The sequence below is a fragment of the Hakea prostrata genome, chromosome 8, assembly GCF_041222555.1.
Source record: "Hakea prostrata isolate BN-2017 chromosome 8, UWA_Hpros_2, whole genome shotgun sequence".
Classification (NCBI taxonomy): domain Eukaryota; kingdom Viridiplantae; phylum Streptophyta; class Magnoliopsida; order Proteales; family Proteaceae; genus Hakea; species Hakea prostrata.
Genome location: NC_142607.1, coordinates 26,473,309 through 26,491,302, shown reverse-complemented (window position 1 = coordinate 26,491,302; position 17,994 = coordinate 26,473,309). Strand labels below are relative to the sequence as shown.

Sequence of the window (17,994 nt, the reverse complement as noted above, 5' to 3'; positions counted from 1 at the left end):
TAATCCTTATTAAGGCTATAAATAACCTACTCATGCAATGCAAATTTCAAATTTCTTGATTGAAATTTTGATTTCAAAAGATACTTGAGAGGAGTCATGGGATCCCAAGGTAGGTGACCTGTGGCTGGATTTGTGACTGTGTTTCTTCCTTCTGCATTTTATTTACCTTTCTGTGGACCTAGGTTTTCCCTATTTGGTTTTGAAAGGATCCATGTAGCTGGCCCCATTTAGTTGGGATAAGGCTTAGTTTGTTGTTGATTTTTTGTTGTATTGTTTTATTCATTTGTAAGATTTAAAAAAACTAATCAGATGATGGTCTTCTACACACTCAAAATTTTGTTGGACCCTTTTGTTTTTTGTATGGAGTTTAAGGCTACAGTAAGTGATGGAAATTTTGGATTATGTAGTTTTCTTTCTTTTTCATAATACTGAGTTCACGCAATAAGTTATTAAATATACAACGTGAGAACATTGTCTCCTTGACATCATTAAAACTCCTAAAAGCTGCAATAAGGTTACCTCATATTGGGTTTTATAATGATTATTTGGTCCAGTCTTTGTGAAATAGAAATACTACCCCTCATCTCATGGCATGAATACACACACAAATTTGTTTTTCCTTCTAGAATGCTTAGCTTCTAAGATAGCCTATCTTTTTCTCTATATGAGTTTGCCACTTGTACAGCTCTCACATTAGTTATATGATTATGGTGGAAAAAGTATAGGCAAATTATCCTCTGCTTCTCTTTTGTCTTAAATTTGTTTGAAGCTAATTTAAGATCAGTTGTGAAGATTTTACTGCAGCATGTGGATAGATTCTATAGCCTTTGGTTTTGTTTTGTTATATTATCAGTTGTTTTCAAGTATTTTGTAGTAGTTATGGTTGGCGAATAGGGTTTTTTTATATAAATTTTTTGTTTGGGGGGGGGGGCGGGGAGGGGATAAATGGCTTGGCATACAGGATTGGTCTCCATAGATTATATTTTCTCTTTTGTTTGTTGATTATGAAGTTACTTTCTGCAATTCCCTTCTCATGAAGGAGATGAAGGAAGGTGAACCTGTAAGTAGATGTAATTGAAAATGTGTTGACGTAGTGTAGTACCAAATGATGAGATCTTCAATGGGTAACTGGGGATTGGAATGGCAAGAATTTGTTGACCATATGTTTAGGCCACGAAGTGAACAAGAGTCCCCGGTCCTAAGTATGAGAATGACCGTCAATCAATTGAGCCACTTTAGAGGGTCCATTCCTTGGTAAGGGATAGCAGCCCAGATACGGAAAACTGTGAGGAATCCAATTAGAAGTCGAAGGATTAATTTGATTGCCATATTTTACCTGTATGAAAATGCCATAGTTGAAGAGATCCCACCCCTTTAGAATAGAGTGGCATCCCCATGAGTGCTATGTGTGCAATATTTGTGCTGCATTAATCTACCCCACATAAAATTATGAAAACGAAGAAATTCCCATGCCTTTTGAGACAAAAGCATCAAGTTAATTGCTTGAAGGTTTGGAGAATTCAAACCACCTAAAGATTTTGGAGGGCAAGGAGTATGTCATTTCACCATGTGAACGTGTTGCTTTTCTCCATTAGACCAATAAAAGGACCGCATAAATTTCTCCATGTCCTTCAGAGTTGTCGAAGGCATGTTGAAGCATAACATGAAATGAATTGGTAAGGCTACAAGAGTATATTGCATAAGGACGATTGCTTTCCCCGAAGATGATAAGATTTTAGTCTTCAACCCTTGCAACCTCCCATTAAGTAGAGCTAGAAGAATATGAAAATGCTTTTTCTTTAAGTTACCTAAAAAGAGAGGGAGGAATACCTAGGTAGATATCCATTTTTTATGTTGGCGTCATATGAAACCGGATCGAAAGATCCCTCTTCCGATTGGCTGGTGTAGTCAGAGTATAATGACCTTTGGTTTTGTTGAAATTCAGGTCCTGCCCCGATTGAGAGCAATAGTCTTGAATAATCTAGCTGAAATTTTCAAGCGATTCTCCAAAATGTTGTAAATGATTTTGTAGCTCATATTGTAGAGACTGATCGGCTAAAATCTGCTACTGTGTGAGGGGAGTCTACCTTAGGTGTAAGAGTAATGAAGGGCGAGTCTGCGCTTTACTTCGATATACCATTGCTTTGAATCCTCCATCTAGGTTCACACTTTGAGCCCGCAAAAACAAAATTCCTTAGAGCCTTTTGTTTGAGCTCCAAGTTTTTTCATTGTTTTCTTATTCCAAGATCTTAAAGAAGAAGATAAAGATGATAGCTTGCAAGAATATATGAAGGAGATACATTAACTGGCACTGGCCAACTCTGAATAAGAAGGTCCAGATAAGATTTTTCATGAGTCTAGAAGAGCTCTGGCCAACTCTGAATAAGAAGGTCCAGATAAGATTCTTCATGAGTCCAGAAGAGCTCAAACCTGAAAGGATGCCTCTGTTTTCCTTCCTGTAGATCCACCCTTAGGTAGGAAAACCTTATAATCAGATAATAATATGGTGGATAGTAGCCTCTGGGAATTTAGAAAACCATTCCATGTTGCATATAACCAGATCCAATAGTCCCTCAATCCGATGAGCATTTCTTTGTTTATTTGACAATGTAAAGTTGCTTCTAGTAGAATGGAGTTGAGCATTCCAAACTCATTACCAAAAGATTGGAATGGAGCTAAGGATACAGAAGTTAAAGGCCTATCCCCTTGACGATGAATTGGCATAAGATATGAGTTTCAATCTCCTCCAATGGCTCATGGATGGTAAATGAAAGATGCCAAGTTTGAAAGCATTTGCCACTGATATTTTTGAATGGATGGATTCGAACTTAGATACACACAAGTAAGATACCACAGATTTGTCGTATATTCTTTTTGATCCAAACTGCATATTTAATATTTTTGTGCATATATACGGTTGGTGGTATTGTAACAGTTCCAATATATGTTATTGCATACTTAAAGAAGATAAAGACAATTATTAACAACAATCATTTACTCGTCCAAGCAATCCCATCCTCATCAAAGCTAGTAGCTTTCCTTAATTGATTTGATTCAGATTTCTCCCTTTCCTGGTTCTCCAGATTGAGAAACGGATTGGTCTTATTTATGCTCATTCAAATGGTCCTTTGGTTCTCTTGTTCTTGTGTTCTAAAGATTGTCAGTGAAAATGGAATGAAGCTCAAACGCAAACACATTTCAGTACAATATTACTCAGTTTTCTGGTTATGGGAAGAGGGAGTATAATTGCATTTCCAGTCCTGAGGGAACGAGGACAGAAGCAGAGGTTGATAGTTACTTCCCTATGTTTTTAAGTTGGGGTGGGGGGTGGGGTGGAGAGGATGAATGCCAATGCAAGGTTAGCAAGCCTAGATAAGCAGTAAAAACAGATTGGATATGCTGATATGCATTCTCCAAACGCTAGAGAACTAGAGTAATACAAATTTCTCCAGCATGGGAACTATAGAAAGGGAAAACAGTGAGAAATCCATGACTTTTCTATTAGTTTTGGATATCCAAAAGTCTGAAAATGAGCAAGTTGGAAAGAACGTAGAATCTTAAAAAGCAGAGATGAGTAAGAAAGAAACAAGTCTTACAAATGATAACAGAAAATAAAATGGTGTGAAAAAACCCTCCTCACAATGAAAAAAGTAAAATCCAATTGGGTTAGACAAAGAGAAGCCAGCATGGGAACTAGTAAGGGGGAAACAGTGAAACCTTGACATCACTATTAGTTTTGGGATGTCTGAAGATCTTTAAATTAGCAAGTCAAATGCAAAGATAAACAAAAAGGAGTAATAAGGTAAACCCTCGTAGCAGTGAAAAACTAAAATCCAATTTAGTTAAACAAAGGTTTCAAATGGTGGAGGAAATTAGCTCAACATTCTGACTTGAATGGTAAGACAACTTTGAATGATTTAAGCTTACACAGTAGACCAAGCTATACCTGATATGAAGAAGATACAATTCTGTCATATTCATAAATCAGATTCCTTTAGAGCCTATGACAAGCAGAAAACATAAGATTAGTTTGAACCTGCCAATACACAAAAATCAGCACCACGAAAGATAGAGTTCACACTGCTTGTATATACAGATTAGCTATCAGAACTTACTGCTTTATAGAAGTCAATGTAATACCCAATTCAAAGGACACACTGACTATATAAACGAGAAAAACACAGAAAAGTGAAAATATGTACAATGTAATTACTCTATGTTATACAATGAACCATACACACTCAACCTACAACATCAGTTGCACCCAATACACCCATCCTCACTGGTTTCACACACAATAAAAGAAGAAAACTAGAGACAAAATATACTCGATCCATTAGCACCACATCATACAAATAACTTTTCGAAAGCCACTCTTAGAATTCCAATCAACACCTATGGAAGAATCACAATGTATTGAATCATCATAGTTCCCATTTATTGTACAGCAGTGCACACGTACAAAAAATAAAAAATAATCTCATAATATATTATCCAATTAATTGTTGGAGTTCCTCTCAACAACTATGGAAAAATCACAATATATTGAATCATCTTAGATCCCAATTCTGTACTGTACAAGTTTGCAGAGCCAACACATACAAAAAGCAAGAAATTAATCTCACAACAGATTATACAATTAGTAACAACATGTAGTTACAAAACCTAATAAGAGGAGCATAAAAGAGACAAGTGATATTTCTAAACACTCCATCCTTAGGAAGATGGCAATCGTTTCATGCTTAGAATGCTCGTATTCTTTCTTTAATGTTGTCTCATCCTTATAATAATAATTTGTTTTGTTATAGTTTACTTTAACTGAAATAATATGTTGATTATCCAATATGTTTTTCATATGTGCAACAACTACAGTCGTACTACTACTACTGAAATGGGTCGTAAGAAGGCAGCAAAGGGATGGCATGCTGGAACGGGATTGGCAAAGGATAAGGGAAAGAGAAAAGCAGTTGTTGAACCTGAGGAGAAGTGGTTCGATGATGATTATCCCCAATGTGATCCGAAAAGATTAAAGAAGCAACCTATTGCAGAAGGAAGGGATGTGGACATTCTATCTTTCGAGGCTGTAGGTGTGAAATCCAGCCCAAACCTAGCCAGGTCACCCTATCTATTTTGGGTAAAGAAGGGTTAGTTTAAATGTTTGACCTTAAAGTTGGACCTTGATTTGATCTTAGCTTGTTTCTTGTAGACCCTTTTGGTTGACGATTTGGTGTCGGAACCCAAGCCCATGGACATTGTCGATGATGCCCCTCACTTGAGAGCATTGTCAGTGTTAGTTTTGAATCTGCGCACCGAAGAGGGGTGAATTAGTTGAAATACTTAATGAACTCCTGTGCCCAATCCGATTATATTTCCCGAAACTAGACTTCTTAATGGACTTCTAGGAGAAAACCTCACTCGATTTGACCCCATATAACCTTCCAAATCCCTGTCCGAAGTTGCTGAACTATGTCTGTCAAATCCTGCTTGCGCATCGAAGAAGATGAGCCTAGTTGGTGAACCTAATGAACTCCAATTCTTGATCCAAAGGTATTTATGGAAACTAGACTTCTTGATTGACTCGTAGAAGAAAACTTCACTCAATTTGACCTTGTATAGCCCTCCGAATCCCTGTTTGAACCTTGCTGTCCTGATTGGTCGACTCATTGGTCGGTCGGGACGCGGAGACCAATCCAATCGACCAATGGTGTCCGAATTTACCAATTTGGTCCCTCTCCTCTATTTAAGTCAAATCTCGGGATTACTTCGCCTCCTATGCCTCCTAAGCCTCTGGAATGAGTTAGAACCCTAATCTAATCAATTCCCTTGCATTCCTTGGTGATCTCTCACAAGACTTGAAGTAATCTTCTTCCTCTCGCATCAAAGGTATGTCTACTCTCTTTTCTTTCTTCTCCATCTCTGATTTTCTTTCTTTAATCTGTTCTTGGCTGAGATCAGGAAGAAGATGATGCACTCTTGCAACCATCCACTCCATGATCTCATCTTGTTCCTTGAGATCTATGATCATCATCATGATCTCAACCTCAGCCGATGAAATCTTGAAACCCTAACCCTAATCCTTTGAAACCCTAACCCGGGTGATTATCTCGAGAACCTTTTTGGTAACCTCCCATGTGAGGGAAACCTCATGGGTAATGTGGAGGTTGATCTAAATTCAATATTCTTTAATTCTTCTTGTTGTAATTGGCCAATCATCAATTCCTTCCCTCCTGTGATCTTAACCTTTTTATGGGAACCATAAGGGTGAAACCCTAATTTCTTGGGTTAGATCAAGAACCCATATTTTGACCATGATTATCTTCCCATAATGTTTCTATTAACCTAAACAAGATTTTCTTATTATGTTCTTGATTGCAACCATTCCCTTTCTTCCCTGTGATCATAACCTTTTCATGAGAGCCATAAAGGTTGAAACCCTAATTTCTTTGGTTAAATCAAGAACCCATATTTTTACCATGACTTGATGATTTTATCTTCCCATATGATTCTAATACATCCTAAGAAGTTCCCCTTCGGGATTGGATCAATCCGACTTCAAACGAAGAAGTTATGGCCCAAACAGGTTTTCACTATTCCGTCATCGACCGATTGGTCGTCGATTGGTCGCTGGGTCGGTAGACCAAGGCAATCGACCAATGAAGTCGGAGCTTCAATTTTCGCTCGATTTGATTCGTTTGCTCTCTGATCTTTTAGGTATCTTTCCTAATGTTGTATCTATGCTTGTTAGGGGTTTATTTGCCATGTTTGGTGTCTCTCTCTTTGATCTTTGGATTATCTTCGGCGATAATCGGTAAGGACAGCTTATTTCCTTAACTACATAGATTGCTTGTTCTCTGGTTTCTACTTTATGAAACTATGAGATTACCTACTGTTATTGTATTTTAATTCGATCTCCTACTGTGGGAACAGTAGCACTTATTTATATCATCTTTTCATTGTTTATGTTATATGAATTACTTATTATCGCTTAATCGATGTTGCTTTTACATTCTCTTTTATATGATGAACTACTGGTTGTGTATGTCATGACTGATCCGAGAATGTGTTTGCTTAAGTTTGGTTTGGGATTGGGAAGTGTCCTTTTGACACTTCGTCCTGGACATTATCGGAAATAGTATGGGATGTTTCGGGGTTGCCCATCGACACTTTCCCGAATCAATGGTTGTCATACCTAGGGATGTCTAGCGGTGTTTGGCTAGGATATACCCCGTTATATCGGACCCGATTCGGAAGGGTATTGAGACCGAACGACCCGTGGTAGCAATGGGGATTCACGGGCGCTCAAGACCGGTAACCAACCCGTGAGAGGACGGGAATCACATTGTGGGGGCCATTTATTGGAGGGTTGCATATGGCTAGACTTGGGCTCATGGGCGCTCAAGACCGGTGAGTTATATCCGTGAGAGGACATGAGAGCTTCCCGTTTACCATATGTGGATAACCAATAGGGTTGATAAGTCCGTAGTCCGAGTTGGTCGGTGCCAGGGGGCCGACTCTAGTGCGAAGGATACCGGAAAGGATCGTCGGGGCGAGGAATGGCGTATCTGGCCGAGTTGATATAACTCACTAGATGACTTGCATTGGGCTAGGCTTTTCCCCGACATGCGCCGGTACTTTGCCAAACGGTTGTGAGAGAGTGTGTTGACTTAACCCCTTACCATGGAAATTGTCCGAGAAGGATCGGGGACCCATTACCAATCGGTCGCCCGAGATATCTTAAATGGTTGGAGGGAATCCAAGATATCTTAAATGGTTGAGGATGTGAGCGGACCTACCCAAAGAAGTACGGTGCTATGACTTAAAGCATGTCTACCATAGAGACCAGCATACATAGAGTTAGATGCATACATACATTACTTGTTTCATATTGCATTGCATCTTGTTATGGTTTGCTTCCATGTTATTTATGTTGTTATGGATTAACTTGCCTTCGGGTTTTTCGAAACTCATTCCTTTTTGTACAATCTGTTGTTAGACTTCTCTACGGTTTGGATTTCTTTGCGGCCCGTATGAGGAGCGCAAGGTGAAGAAGATGAAGACGGAGAACCGGAAGAGGGATCAAGATGTGGATTAGATTTCCTTTGTTTCTTCGACTTATCTTTTACTTGTATTAGCTTAGAGCTTTATTTAGATTTCGATCTACCTTCCGCATGTGTTTGTAGGGTGTATTTCCGCTATACTCTACAGTTGTCTTTTGATTTGGTATCTTGTTATTCCGCACTCTGATATTCTATAGTGATCCTTCTGAGATCCTTTCTTGACTTTTATTATAAATTACTTGAACATTATGATTTGTTCTTGCTTTTGATTATGTTATTGTGCGAAATGGATATGATTGTTCCTAAACTTGATCTTTTGGGCTGTGGATCACACTCTCGGGTATGCCAGATAGGGTACCGGCTGGGAGGATGTGACAGTAGGTGTAGCAGGCAAATTTAGAGAGCTTGGTTGGGAGCCAATACTTGAGGTCAATACCAACTGTTATGACAAGCTAGTCAAAGAATTTTATAAAAATTTGATTGTCCAAGGAGTTGGGGTAAAGTTTGGAGTTGTCAGCAAAGTTAAAGGGGTGGAAATATCCTTAAATATTCGTACACTAGGTGAGATTCTTCAAGTCTCAACTGAAGGAGCCAATCTTTTCTGGGAGCCTAAGAAGAAGTTCAATGAGCTGATTAATGTGGATGTCACATACAGGGATATCATGATGAATTATACGGGTGACACCAGGCACATGAAGCTCAAGCAACTGAAACCACTTCCGCACGCCATTGCATACATTGTGCAACACAATGTTGTACCTCACAGTGGTCACCATGAAAATTTAAATTCATTTGAAGCTTATGTGACCTATTGCGTGCATACAAGTACGAAGTTGAACCTACCGTACATCATTATGAAAATGATGCAGTATGCGAGATTGGCACCTAATCGTGCTCTCCCCTATGGCAAACTCCTGACAAAAATATTTAACCATTATCATATTGATCTGACAGTGGAGGATTGTGAAGCGGGGAAGAAGAAGAAGAAGAATGATGCAAAAATATCTGCCAGTCATTTTCATTTTGGAAAACATGTGGCAGCTGTAGGAGCCGAGGGTGCACATGTAGGAGCACCGGCTGCTGAGGGTGTTCAGCATGAGGATGGAGCTAGATTGTCCAAATTTCAGGAAGATTTTGCTCTCCTCAGGGGTGATGTACGGTATATTCGCCGGCGCTTAGATCAAATTGCACAAAATTTGCGGCTTCCGGATCTTTCGGAGCACTCATCAGAGTCTTCATCAGATTCTTGAAAGATTGAGTTGCTGAATTCTTAAATGTAATGTGAATGGCATGTGGATAGGAACTTGGAACAATATGGTACAGAATGTGTACATTTGGGGTTATGAACCCTTTTTTTGAACAATTCAGGCGTTTTTTCTTCGTACATTGGAATGTTATTTGAATATGGATGTGTTAAGTAGATTTACAATAGTCATTGGTTTTTTTGGTGAACAATTTGTAAGTCACATATGAGATATATATGGTAGTGCTTTCCCAGGGACGCATGGTAATTGCCCATGCCTGACAAATCTTGTGCTAACCATTTTATTTGGGGAAGTTTGAATATTAACTTGGTTCCATGTTTACTGCAGGAGTTCTAGCTGAAGATTTTGAGACCCACAACATTTGTTATTGGATATCATCTTGTGATTTACGCAAGAAAGGTTGTAGAACTTGTTGAAGCCTCTAAAATCACCTGGATGAGACTAGCTAGCTGTTTCAGGCTCCTTCATGGTTCCAATTTTAGCTGGATGTGTCTTCTGTAATTATATTTAGGCCCTGGGTGATTTTTTTTTTAGTAAGAGGGCACAGGGTTGTCTTTGTCTTGCCATGCAAAAAGGATTTGCATTCAGAATCCCCACTGATTCTTGTAGTGTAAAGGTGGAAATACAACTTATAACACTATTACTCTTCCTGCTTGTGTATACAATTTTTTCGCCTAAGAAAAAGTGAACAAAGTTACTTCATTAACTTCTACTGAAATAATAATATAATAGAATGGCTGGAAGCAAGATGAAAACTGGACCTCAGATATATCAGGATCTTGGATGAAAAATCAGCTGGTTGATTGCATTCTTTGTTTGTACTTTTAAGGGATAATCAAGAAGAAAACTGAAGCTTCATAATGCAAGAGTGGTCTGGGTAACCAGGTAGTCAATTTTCTGTTCCTAAGTATATTTGAATGTATCTTGGGACTCAGAGTAAACGCACCCAGGGATGCCAACCCAATAAGCAAATTTAATTTTTTTAAAACTTGGTTAAAGGGAATTTGATACTCTGTATTCACATAGATGAAATGGGTTGGTGCCGTTTAAAAGGGAACCATCCCGTTTGGTCTCTTTGTTCACCTAGATGTAATGGGTGGGTTCCTTTTAAAAAGGAACCAACCCGTTTGGTCTCTGTCTTGACAGAGATGAAAAGGGTTGGTTCCGTTTGAAAGGGAATCAGCCCCTTTGGTCTCTGTGTTGACAGACATGAAAAGGGTTGATGCCTTTTCAAAAGGGAACCAACCCCTTTGGTCTCTATGTTCTAAGGAAGAATTGGGTCGGTTCCGTTTAAAAGGGAATCAGCCCCTTTCGTCTCTGTGTTGACAGAAATGAAACGGGTTGGTGCCTTTTAAAAGGGTACCAACCCCTTTGGTCTCTGTGTTCTCAGGAAGAAATGGGTTAGTTCCGTTTAAAAGGGAATCAGCCCCTTTGGTCTCTGTGTTGACAGACATGAAACGGGTTGAGTCAATTTTCAAAGGGAACCAACCACTTTGGTCTCTGTGTTCTCAGAAAGAAATGGGTGGGTTCCGTTTATAACGGAATCAGCTCCTTTGGTCTCTGTGTTCTCAAGAAGAAATGGGTTGGTGCCTTTTAAAAGGGTATCAGCCCCTTTGGTCTCTGTGTTCTCAAGAAGAAATGGGTTAGTTCCGTTTAAAAGGGAATCAGCCCCTTTGGTCTCTGTGTTGACAGAGATGAAACGGGTTGATGCCTTTTAAAAGGGAACCAACCCCTTTGGTCTCTGTGTTCTCAGAAATAAATGGGTGGGTTCCGTTTAAAAGGGAATCAGCCCCTTTGGTTTCTGTGTTGTCAGAAAGAAATGGGTTGGTGCCTTTTAAAAGGGTACCAGCCCCTTTGGTCTCTGTGTTCTCAGGCACAAATGGGTTAGTTCCGTTTAAAAGGGAATCAGCCCCTTTGGTCTCTGTGTTGACAGAGATGAAACGGGTTGATGCCTTTTAAAAGGGAACCAACCCCTTTGGTCTCTGTGTTCTTAGAAAGAAATGGGTGGGTTCCGTTTAAAAGGGAATCAGCCCCTTTGGTCTCTGTGTTGACAGAGATGAAACGGGTTGATGCCTTTTAAAAGGGAACCAACCCCTTTGGTCTCTGTGTTCTCAGAAAGAAATGGGTGGGTTCCGTTTAAAAGGGAATCAGCCCCTTTGATCTCTGTGTTGACAGAAATGAAACGGGTTGGTTCCTTTTAAACGGGAACCAGCCCCTTTTGTCTATGTGTTGACAGAGATGAAACGGGTTGATGCCTTTTAAAAGGGAACCAACCCCTTTGGTCTCTGTGTTCACGTAGATGTAATGGGTTGGTTCCTTTTAAAAGGGAACCAACACCTTTGGTCAAACATGTTCACAGTGAAGAAATGGCATAGACTTCCCAAGATTGGTAAATTGTAATAACCAGACATCATACTGTTAATATGTTTCATCACACTGTTATATTCACTGAAATTTTATTACGTTCCGTTTACAATAATGTTTAAAAGGAGTTTGTATCACTAATAAAAGGGATACAAAATACCAGTTGTGAAACCATATTTTGGTTTCAATTATTAGTTTCATCTCAGTCTAACTATCATATGGACAATAGATATGGAAAATTATATAATTCATTTTGTACAATATCATATATTATAGGTGAAATTATTTTCACAAGCACTTACAACCATCCGAATACAATGTGATAAGTCTTTGACATAGACAGAGTACATCTTGTTGAAATAAAGTACTGAACTACCCATCTACTTTACTCTTCTCATCTTGTATATGTTACAGTACTGACATTGAACATAAGGTGTTTACATGTTTCTTGAATAAAGTACATAACAAGAAAGTAAAAAAAGCCAAAAACATAAGAACAAAATTAGAAGATGTTCCAATGTAGTTCGGTCCAACACTCTTTGATTTTGCCCTTGATGAGTAAGGGTTCGCCTTGCAGCAGCCAAATTCAGCGGATTGTGTAGTTGGTCGTCAAATATTGGTGCCAATCTTCCCTCCTGTCCTCTACTATTCACACTTTCATATGACGCTGAAGGTCTAGAATGTACATACGTTGCTGCTTCACTGCGACACATCTGATCTACCCAAATAAAAGAAAATGGATGCTTTAGACCATTTGGGCACCTATAAAATCTCCGACCTGGATTTTTTGTTGTGTTTGAAGTTAGCAGCAACATCCTCCCTTGCCCGCAGTAGCATAATGGAGTGGGTTGCTCCATAGTTGTAGATGACCCATCCTCACAATAGCATCCACCCATTCCGGAGATACGATCACACAGCTGCACCCAATTGAAGACTTGAAAACACATTAGTGAGTAAAATATGGAGATCTAAAAATCTAACCCCTTTGTGAACTCAAGGTTTTATTTAAAACCCAATGTTTGAAGAAGACATATACGTATATATTGGGAGTAAACCTAGGGTTATGCACTAGTACTTTTATTTATTTGAAATCGTAGGAAGAGTAAGAAGCTGATCCCAAATGCAAGCAGGGGGTTGGGTTACATTATTCAAAATTTCTGCAGCTTCACAACGAAAAGTAAGGGAGGATTGTTTGTAACAACTGTGGAAGTGATTGGCTCGCTGATGTTGGTAGACTTATAATCACAGGTATTAGGAGAAGTGAATTCCAAGTAATTGTTTGAGAAGGGAACACTTTCATATGATTGGTCAATGGTGAATGTGAAGTTGTAGCTTCGCATCTATTTAACCATTGAAATTTTGTGACCAACGTCATCTACCCTGAATTCCACTTCAACCATCAACTAAAAACATTAATATAAGACAAACAGGGGAAGTTTAAGAAAAACCATGACATGTATTTGTTGATTGACCTGGATTATTAGCTCTTATTGTTATTGTTTTTTTAATCATTATTATTATTAGTATAATATTCATCCATAACAAAAACGCTTTTTTCCCAATTTAAACCTAACTGACTTAGGTCCATGGTGCTTAACTTTGTAATCAATTAAGATCCAGGGGACTTAAAGTATGCAATGTACAACTGTGGTGGTTGTACTTAATAAAACATTCTTATTTTCTACACTTCACATACACCAGATTCCATTTACTCAATAACACCCAAAAGGTTTTAGGCTAACATTCCATATATTCACATAAAAACATGTGGATGGGTAAGGTAAATCTTACCTGTTAACTTCACAAAAAATTCTTAACAACTGCGACACAGATGAACCAGGAAGTAAGAACTGCAACGAAATATGGAAGAAGCGAAGCTGGAAACTGTGTACAGTGTTTAATCCTCTTCAATAAGTGTCAACACCAGATACCTAGAACGTTTTGTCTCAAACTAGGGCTTCTTTCTTCTGAATCATCAATCTTCTTCTCCTTCGATATGGTAAGTGGGAATATTTGAACTCCTCAACCTAGTCGTTGCTGCTTGTAGGGCAGTAAGAATTCTTCATCTAAGGTGAGAGGTAGGCTACGATTGAAGTTGATAATTGAAATGGAGAAAGAAACGTGAAATGAGCTTTTTATTTGTTTTAAATATGGGGTAGGCCCAGGCCCATGACTCGTCATTGTAGTTCAATAAGTCTCAACACAGTGCTGAACTGTATCGAGCCCAAATTTAGTCCAGGCATGCTCTCATTTACCCTCATCAGAGTGGCCCAAGTTGATTCGATCCATTTGTTTTGGCTGTCACTAACTACGATTTATGTTGCATAAACAAGTAATACACTGATGTGAAAGAAAAAGGCGCGAACCTAGGGAGAGAAAACTTTTCACCTCTAACTCATGTCCTCTAAAGCTTTAGAGCAACTTTTGTCATCGTTTTCAGTATAATCAAATTTACGTTCTCTCTCAGTATAACCACATTAGTGATTCCTCTATCTCTCTTGAATCGATTGAAGCACTGGTTTTGGTTATCTTTTTACTCATTTGTCTTCGTTGAAGCAAAACAGAAGTGAAAGCTATTTGAGAAAAACAGGTCTCACTCTCAATTTCGAAGAAAGTTGTACGCAAAAAAGTACAAAAGAAATTGGCTTCTCTAACGTTTCTCCCTCAGTATTCTTCAACTACCCCTCAAATCTTAAGAGTATTCCATTTCAGCTTTTGTTTTCAAGCAAATCAAGACTGGAACAACTCTGTGCTGCCGTTTACCTCAACTGCTACACTTGGTGAGTCCGATAATTTTGTTTGTGTTATTTCCTATAAGGAGTGGCGTTGTGAAAACATTCATTATGGTTTGTTATTGAATAGATTTTATACATGTGTATCCTATTTTATTGATGTTGATAACACGTATACGTTTGCACCTACTTGTAGACTGTGCAGATAATTTTTGTACCATTTTGTTTTTCATTCATTGTATGACCATAAACAATTGAACGTATGAATGTTTAAACATCTATTCGACTAAGAATGTCCATTACGACTTTATTTTATAGTCCATGGGTGCATATGTATTGTGTAAGTTGTGGTTATTCAGTTTATTAAATCAATTTGTGATAGGATTTTAAATTGCACCGTTGTGTCATCGATTTTATTACTTATGAGTTTGATGCAACGGGTATTTTGATTTGTCCACCAACTTGTTGTCATCTAATTTTGTACCTTAAGTCTTCATCTTTGTTGTTGATTAATCTTTAATCTTCGTGGCATTACTAACTTTTATGAATGTGTCTTTGTGGTTAACTATCAAAGTTTCATCAAACATGGATGACAATGTAAAACCTCGATTAGGCATGGAATTTAAATCATTTGATGAAGCGTATGACTGTTATAATATGTATGGCCGTATGACTGGGTTTAGCATTCGGAAGAGTTATTTACACAGGAGCACGGTTGATAAGAGTGTCATCGTGCAAAGGTGTTACGTGTGTAGTAAAGCAGGATACCGAATAGAAAGAGAGGTGGAAGTCAAACAACATCGTCCTGTTACTAGAACAAGCTGTTTAGCAAGGATGATTGTAAAAGCAGATCATGAAGCACGATTATTAGTTGACACATTTGTGGATGATCACAACCATGTTCTTCATGTAGAACAGGCTGCACATTTGTTGCGCTCCCAGCGTGCAATATCAGATATCCAAGCCACACATATAGAAATGGCAGACATAACTGGAATGGGAACAAGATTGACATATAATTTGATGGGTTTGCAAGCAGGGGGCAATGAAAATCTTGGCTTCACAAAGAAAGATTTGCAAAACTATTTGAATAACAAAAGGCAGCGTGATTTGGCATATGGGGATGCCGGTAGCTTGATGCTATATTTAGACAATCAAAGAAATTTAAACCCAGCTTTTGTGTATTCTTAAATTGACTAATATATTTTGGGCTGATCCCCAGATGCAGTGTGATTATCAACTATTTGGTGATGTAGTTGTGTTTGATACTACGTTCTGCACAAACAAAGAAAATAGACCGTTGGGTGTGTTTGTGGGATTTAATCATCATAGGACTCTGGTCGTATTTGGAGCTGCCTTGCTATATGATGAGACAACTGAGTCATTTGTATGGTTATTTCGAACTTTTTTTGGAGTTAATGGTGAAAAGAAGCCAATTACAATTTTCATTGACTAGGACGCTGCAATGGCAAGGGCACTAGCTGAGGTTGCACCTAAGACACACCATGCATTATGCACTTGGCATCTATTGCAAAATGCAAAGAAACACCATGGATATTTGATGAGTGACAGGTCACAGTTCTTCAAAATTTTAAACAAATGCATATACCATTATACAGAAGTTGAGGAATTTGAATATGCATGGACCAATTTAAGAGAAAAGCATGGGGTTCTAAACACTGCTTGGCTTGATAGAACGTATGAAATCAGGGAGAAATGGGCATGTTGTTACATGAAGAACTGTTTGACACTAGGTGTGAGGAGCACACAGTTGGCTAAAAGTTTGAATGCTGATTTGAAACAATGTCTTGGACGCAAACTCGATCTTCTAAGGTTTATGAGACATTTCAAGGATGTTGTCGAGTCAAAACGTGCAAATGAATTGAAAAAAGAATTTGATGCACGTAATGAAGTTCTTGGGGGTCCACATTCATTGAAACCTATGTTGATTCAAGCTTACCAGTTATACACTCCAACTATATTCAAAGAGTTTTTGAAGGAGTTTGAGTTGGTGGATACTCACGCTATCAACAGCCAGAATGTCACAAATATGTATGTTGAATATGTGATTATGAAGGCAAATGCGACTGGTTCCTTTACAGGGAAAGCATACAGAGTTTTGCGTAATACAGTAGATGAAAGCCTAACATGTAGTTGTAAGAAATTTGAGAGTGTTGGGATCTGTTGTGCCCATATGTTAAGAGTGTTCAATTATCTCCAACTCATGTGCATTCCGATAAAATATTTTTTGCTGAGATGGAGAAAATCTGCCCGAGATGTGCACCTACTTGACGGGACACAAAGAGAAGAGGATGCAAGGTTTGAAGCAGATGGACAAGTAAGTTGCCTACAGTGAAGTAGGATCATTACGCCGTCATTTTTGAAAGTCATTAACCAAGCATGTGAAACGGACATTGGTTATAACATACTATGTAAGCATCTTAATGGGATTGTCAACGATCTCGAAGATGTAGACGTTCAGCATCATTCTGACCATCCATCCGAAATAAATGGAGAACCGTATCGAACATTACAGTTAAAACCAAAACAGTCTCAAAAAAGGTCATCCGGAAAAAGAATCAAGCCCTGGCATGAAAAAACAAAAAAGAAGCGGATTGTCAACCTAGTGGAAGGACAGGGCTCCATTCAAGTAACATTGCCAGAGTCTAATTATTTGTCAATGTTTGACGGCTATAACACATGGTCAACTCGGGTAAATTAATTTAATTGTTCAGCCAAACATTGACATTGTTCATTTCTTTTACTGAGGTTGCACAAATAATTACATTCTTATTTTTTGTGTATGTGGATTATACAGCACGTTGTTTCCTCACAAAATTCAGTACAACTTGGGGTAACTACTGATCATTCTTCATCTAAGGTAAATGCATTAAGTAATATCCACTTGTTTGTATTGCTCTTTTATAAAAATTTCAAACTTCTTATTCACATCTATTTTGTCGTTGGATTACACAGCACGTACATTCCTCCGAAAACTCAGCTCAACTTCGTGTAAATACTGATCATTCTTCATCTAAGGTAAATGCAATAAATGATAATATCTTGTTTGTATTGCTCATTCATCTAAATTTAAAACTTATATTTTGCATCTTTTTGTTTGCTGGATTATACAGCACGTACCTTCGTCCCAAAATTCATACTGCGTTGGTGACGTATGAGGACGCAGATTATTACTATCATTTCAGATTGGTGTCAAACATGGATCTATCATATCAGTCAACTATATTTTGTATTCCCCTTTATTTTGTATATGGATAGTGGTAGTACTTTGTATCAAGCAATGAGGGACAATATCTGTATCATTCAACTATATTGGTTAAAGACTTTCGATGATCTTTTGACCTGGATTTTTTGTTATGAAAAATATCTTATCCAGCTTACCAAGGTGAGAAAAAAAAAAAAACACCGCGATGTGTAAAGGAAGCAGTCGTACGGATTTTGAACAGATTCTTGCTCCATAAACGATAAGTACAATAGAGGAGCCACCATGTCATGTTGCTGACCAAATTAATGCTACTGGTTCCCAACACAATGCATGTGAAGAGGAAGAAAGTA

General features: G+C 38.3%; 2 protein-coding genes across 2 annotated transcripts; both read left to right on the top strand.

The window, feature by feature from the left end:
• Positions 1 to 15,003: 15,003 nt before the first annotated feature.
• On the top strand, positions 15,004 to 15,651 carry LOC149007472 (protein FAR1-RELATED SEQUENCE 5-like). The gene is made up of 2 exons (XM_089167075.1): positions 15,004 to 15,445; positions 15,641 to 15,651. Exons 1-2 carry the CDS (start codon positions 15,004 to 15,006, stop codon positions 15,649 to 15,651), a joined length of 453 nt encoding a protein of 150 aa, XP_089023201.1.
• A 232-nt stretch (positions 15,652 to 15,883) lies between these two features.
• On the top strand, positions 15,884 to 17,597 carry LOC149007471 (protein FAR1-RELATED SEQUENCE 5-like). The gene is made up of 4 exons (XM_089167074.1): positions 15,884 to 16,756; positions 17,237 to 17,299; positions 17,395 to 17,457; positions 17,553 to 17,597. Exons 1-4 carry the CDS (start codon positions 15,884 to 15,886, stop codon positions 17,595 to 17,597), a joined length of 1,044 nt encoding a protein of 347 aa, XP_089023200.1.
• Positions 17,598 to 17,994: the final 397 nt, after the last annotated feature.

What these genes read in the sequence shown, in the direction of transcription:
- LOC149007472 (XM_089167075.1), top strand. Translation starts at nt 15,004, where the DNA reads ATGGATGACAATGTAAAACCTCGATTAGGCATGGAATTTAAATCATTT.
- LOC149007471 (XM_089167074.1), top strand. Translation starts at nt 15,884, where the DNA reads ATGGCAAGGGCACTAGCTGAGGTTGCACCTAAGACACACCATGCATTA. An exon ending in GGTTTGAAGCAGATGGACAA is followed by an intron (nt 16,757 to 17,236) that starts GTAAGTTGCCTA and finishes TGGATTATACAG; the next exon opens with CACGTTGTTTCCTCACAAAA. An exon ending in CTGATCATTCTTCATCTAAG is followed by an intron (nt 17,458 to 17,552) that starts GTAAATGCAATA and finishes TGGATTATACAG; the next exon opens with CACGTACCTTCGTCCCAAAA.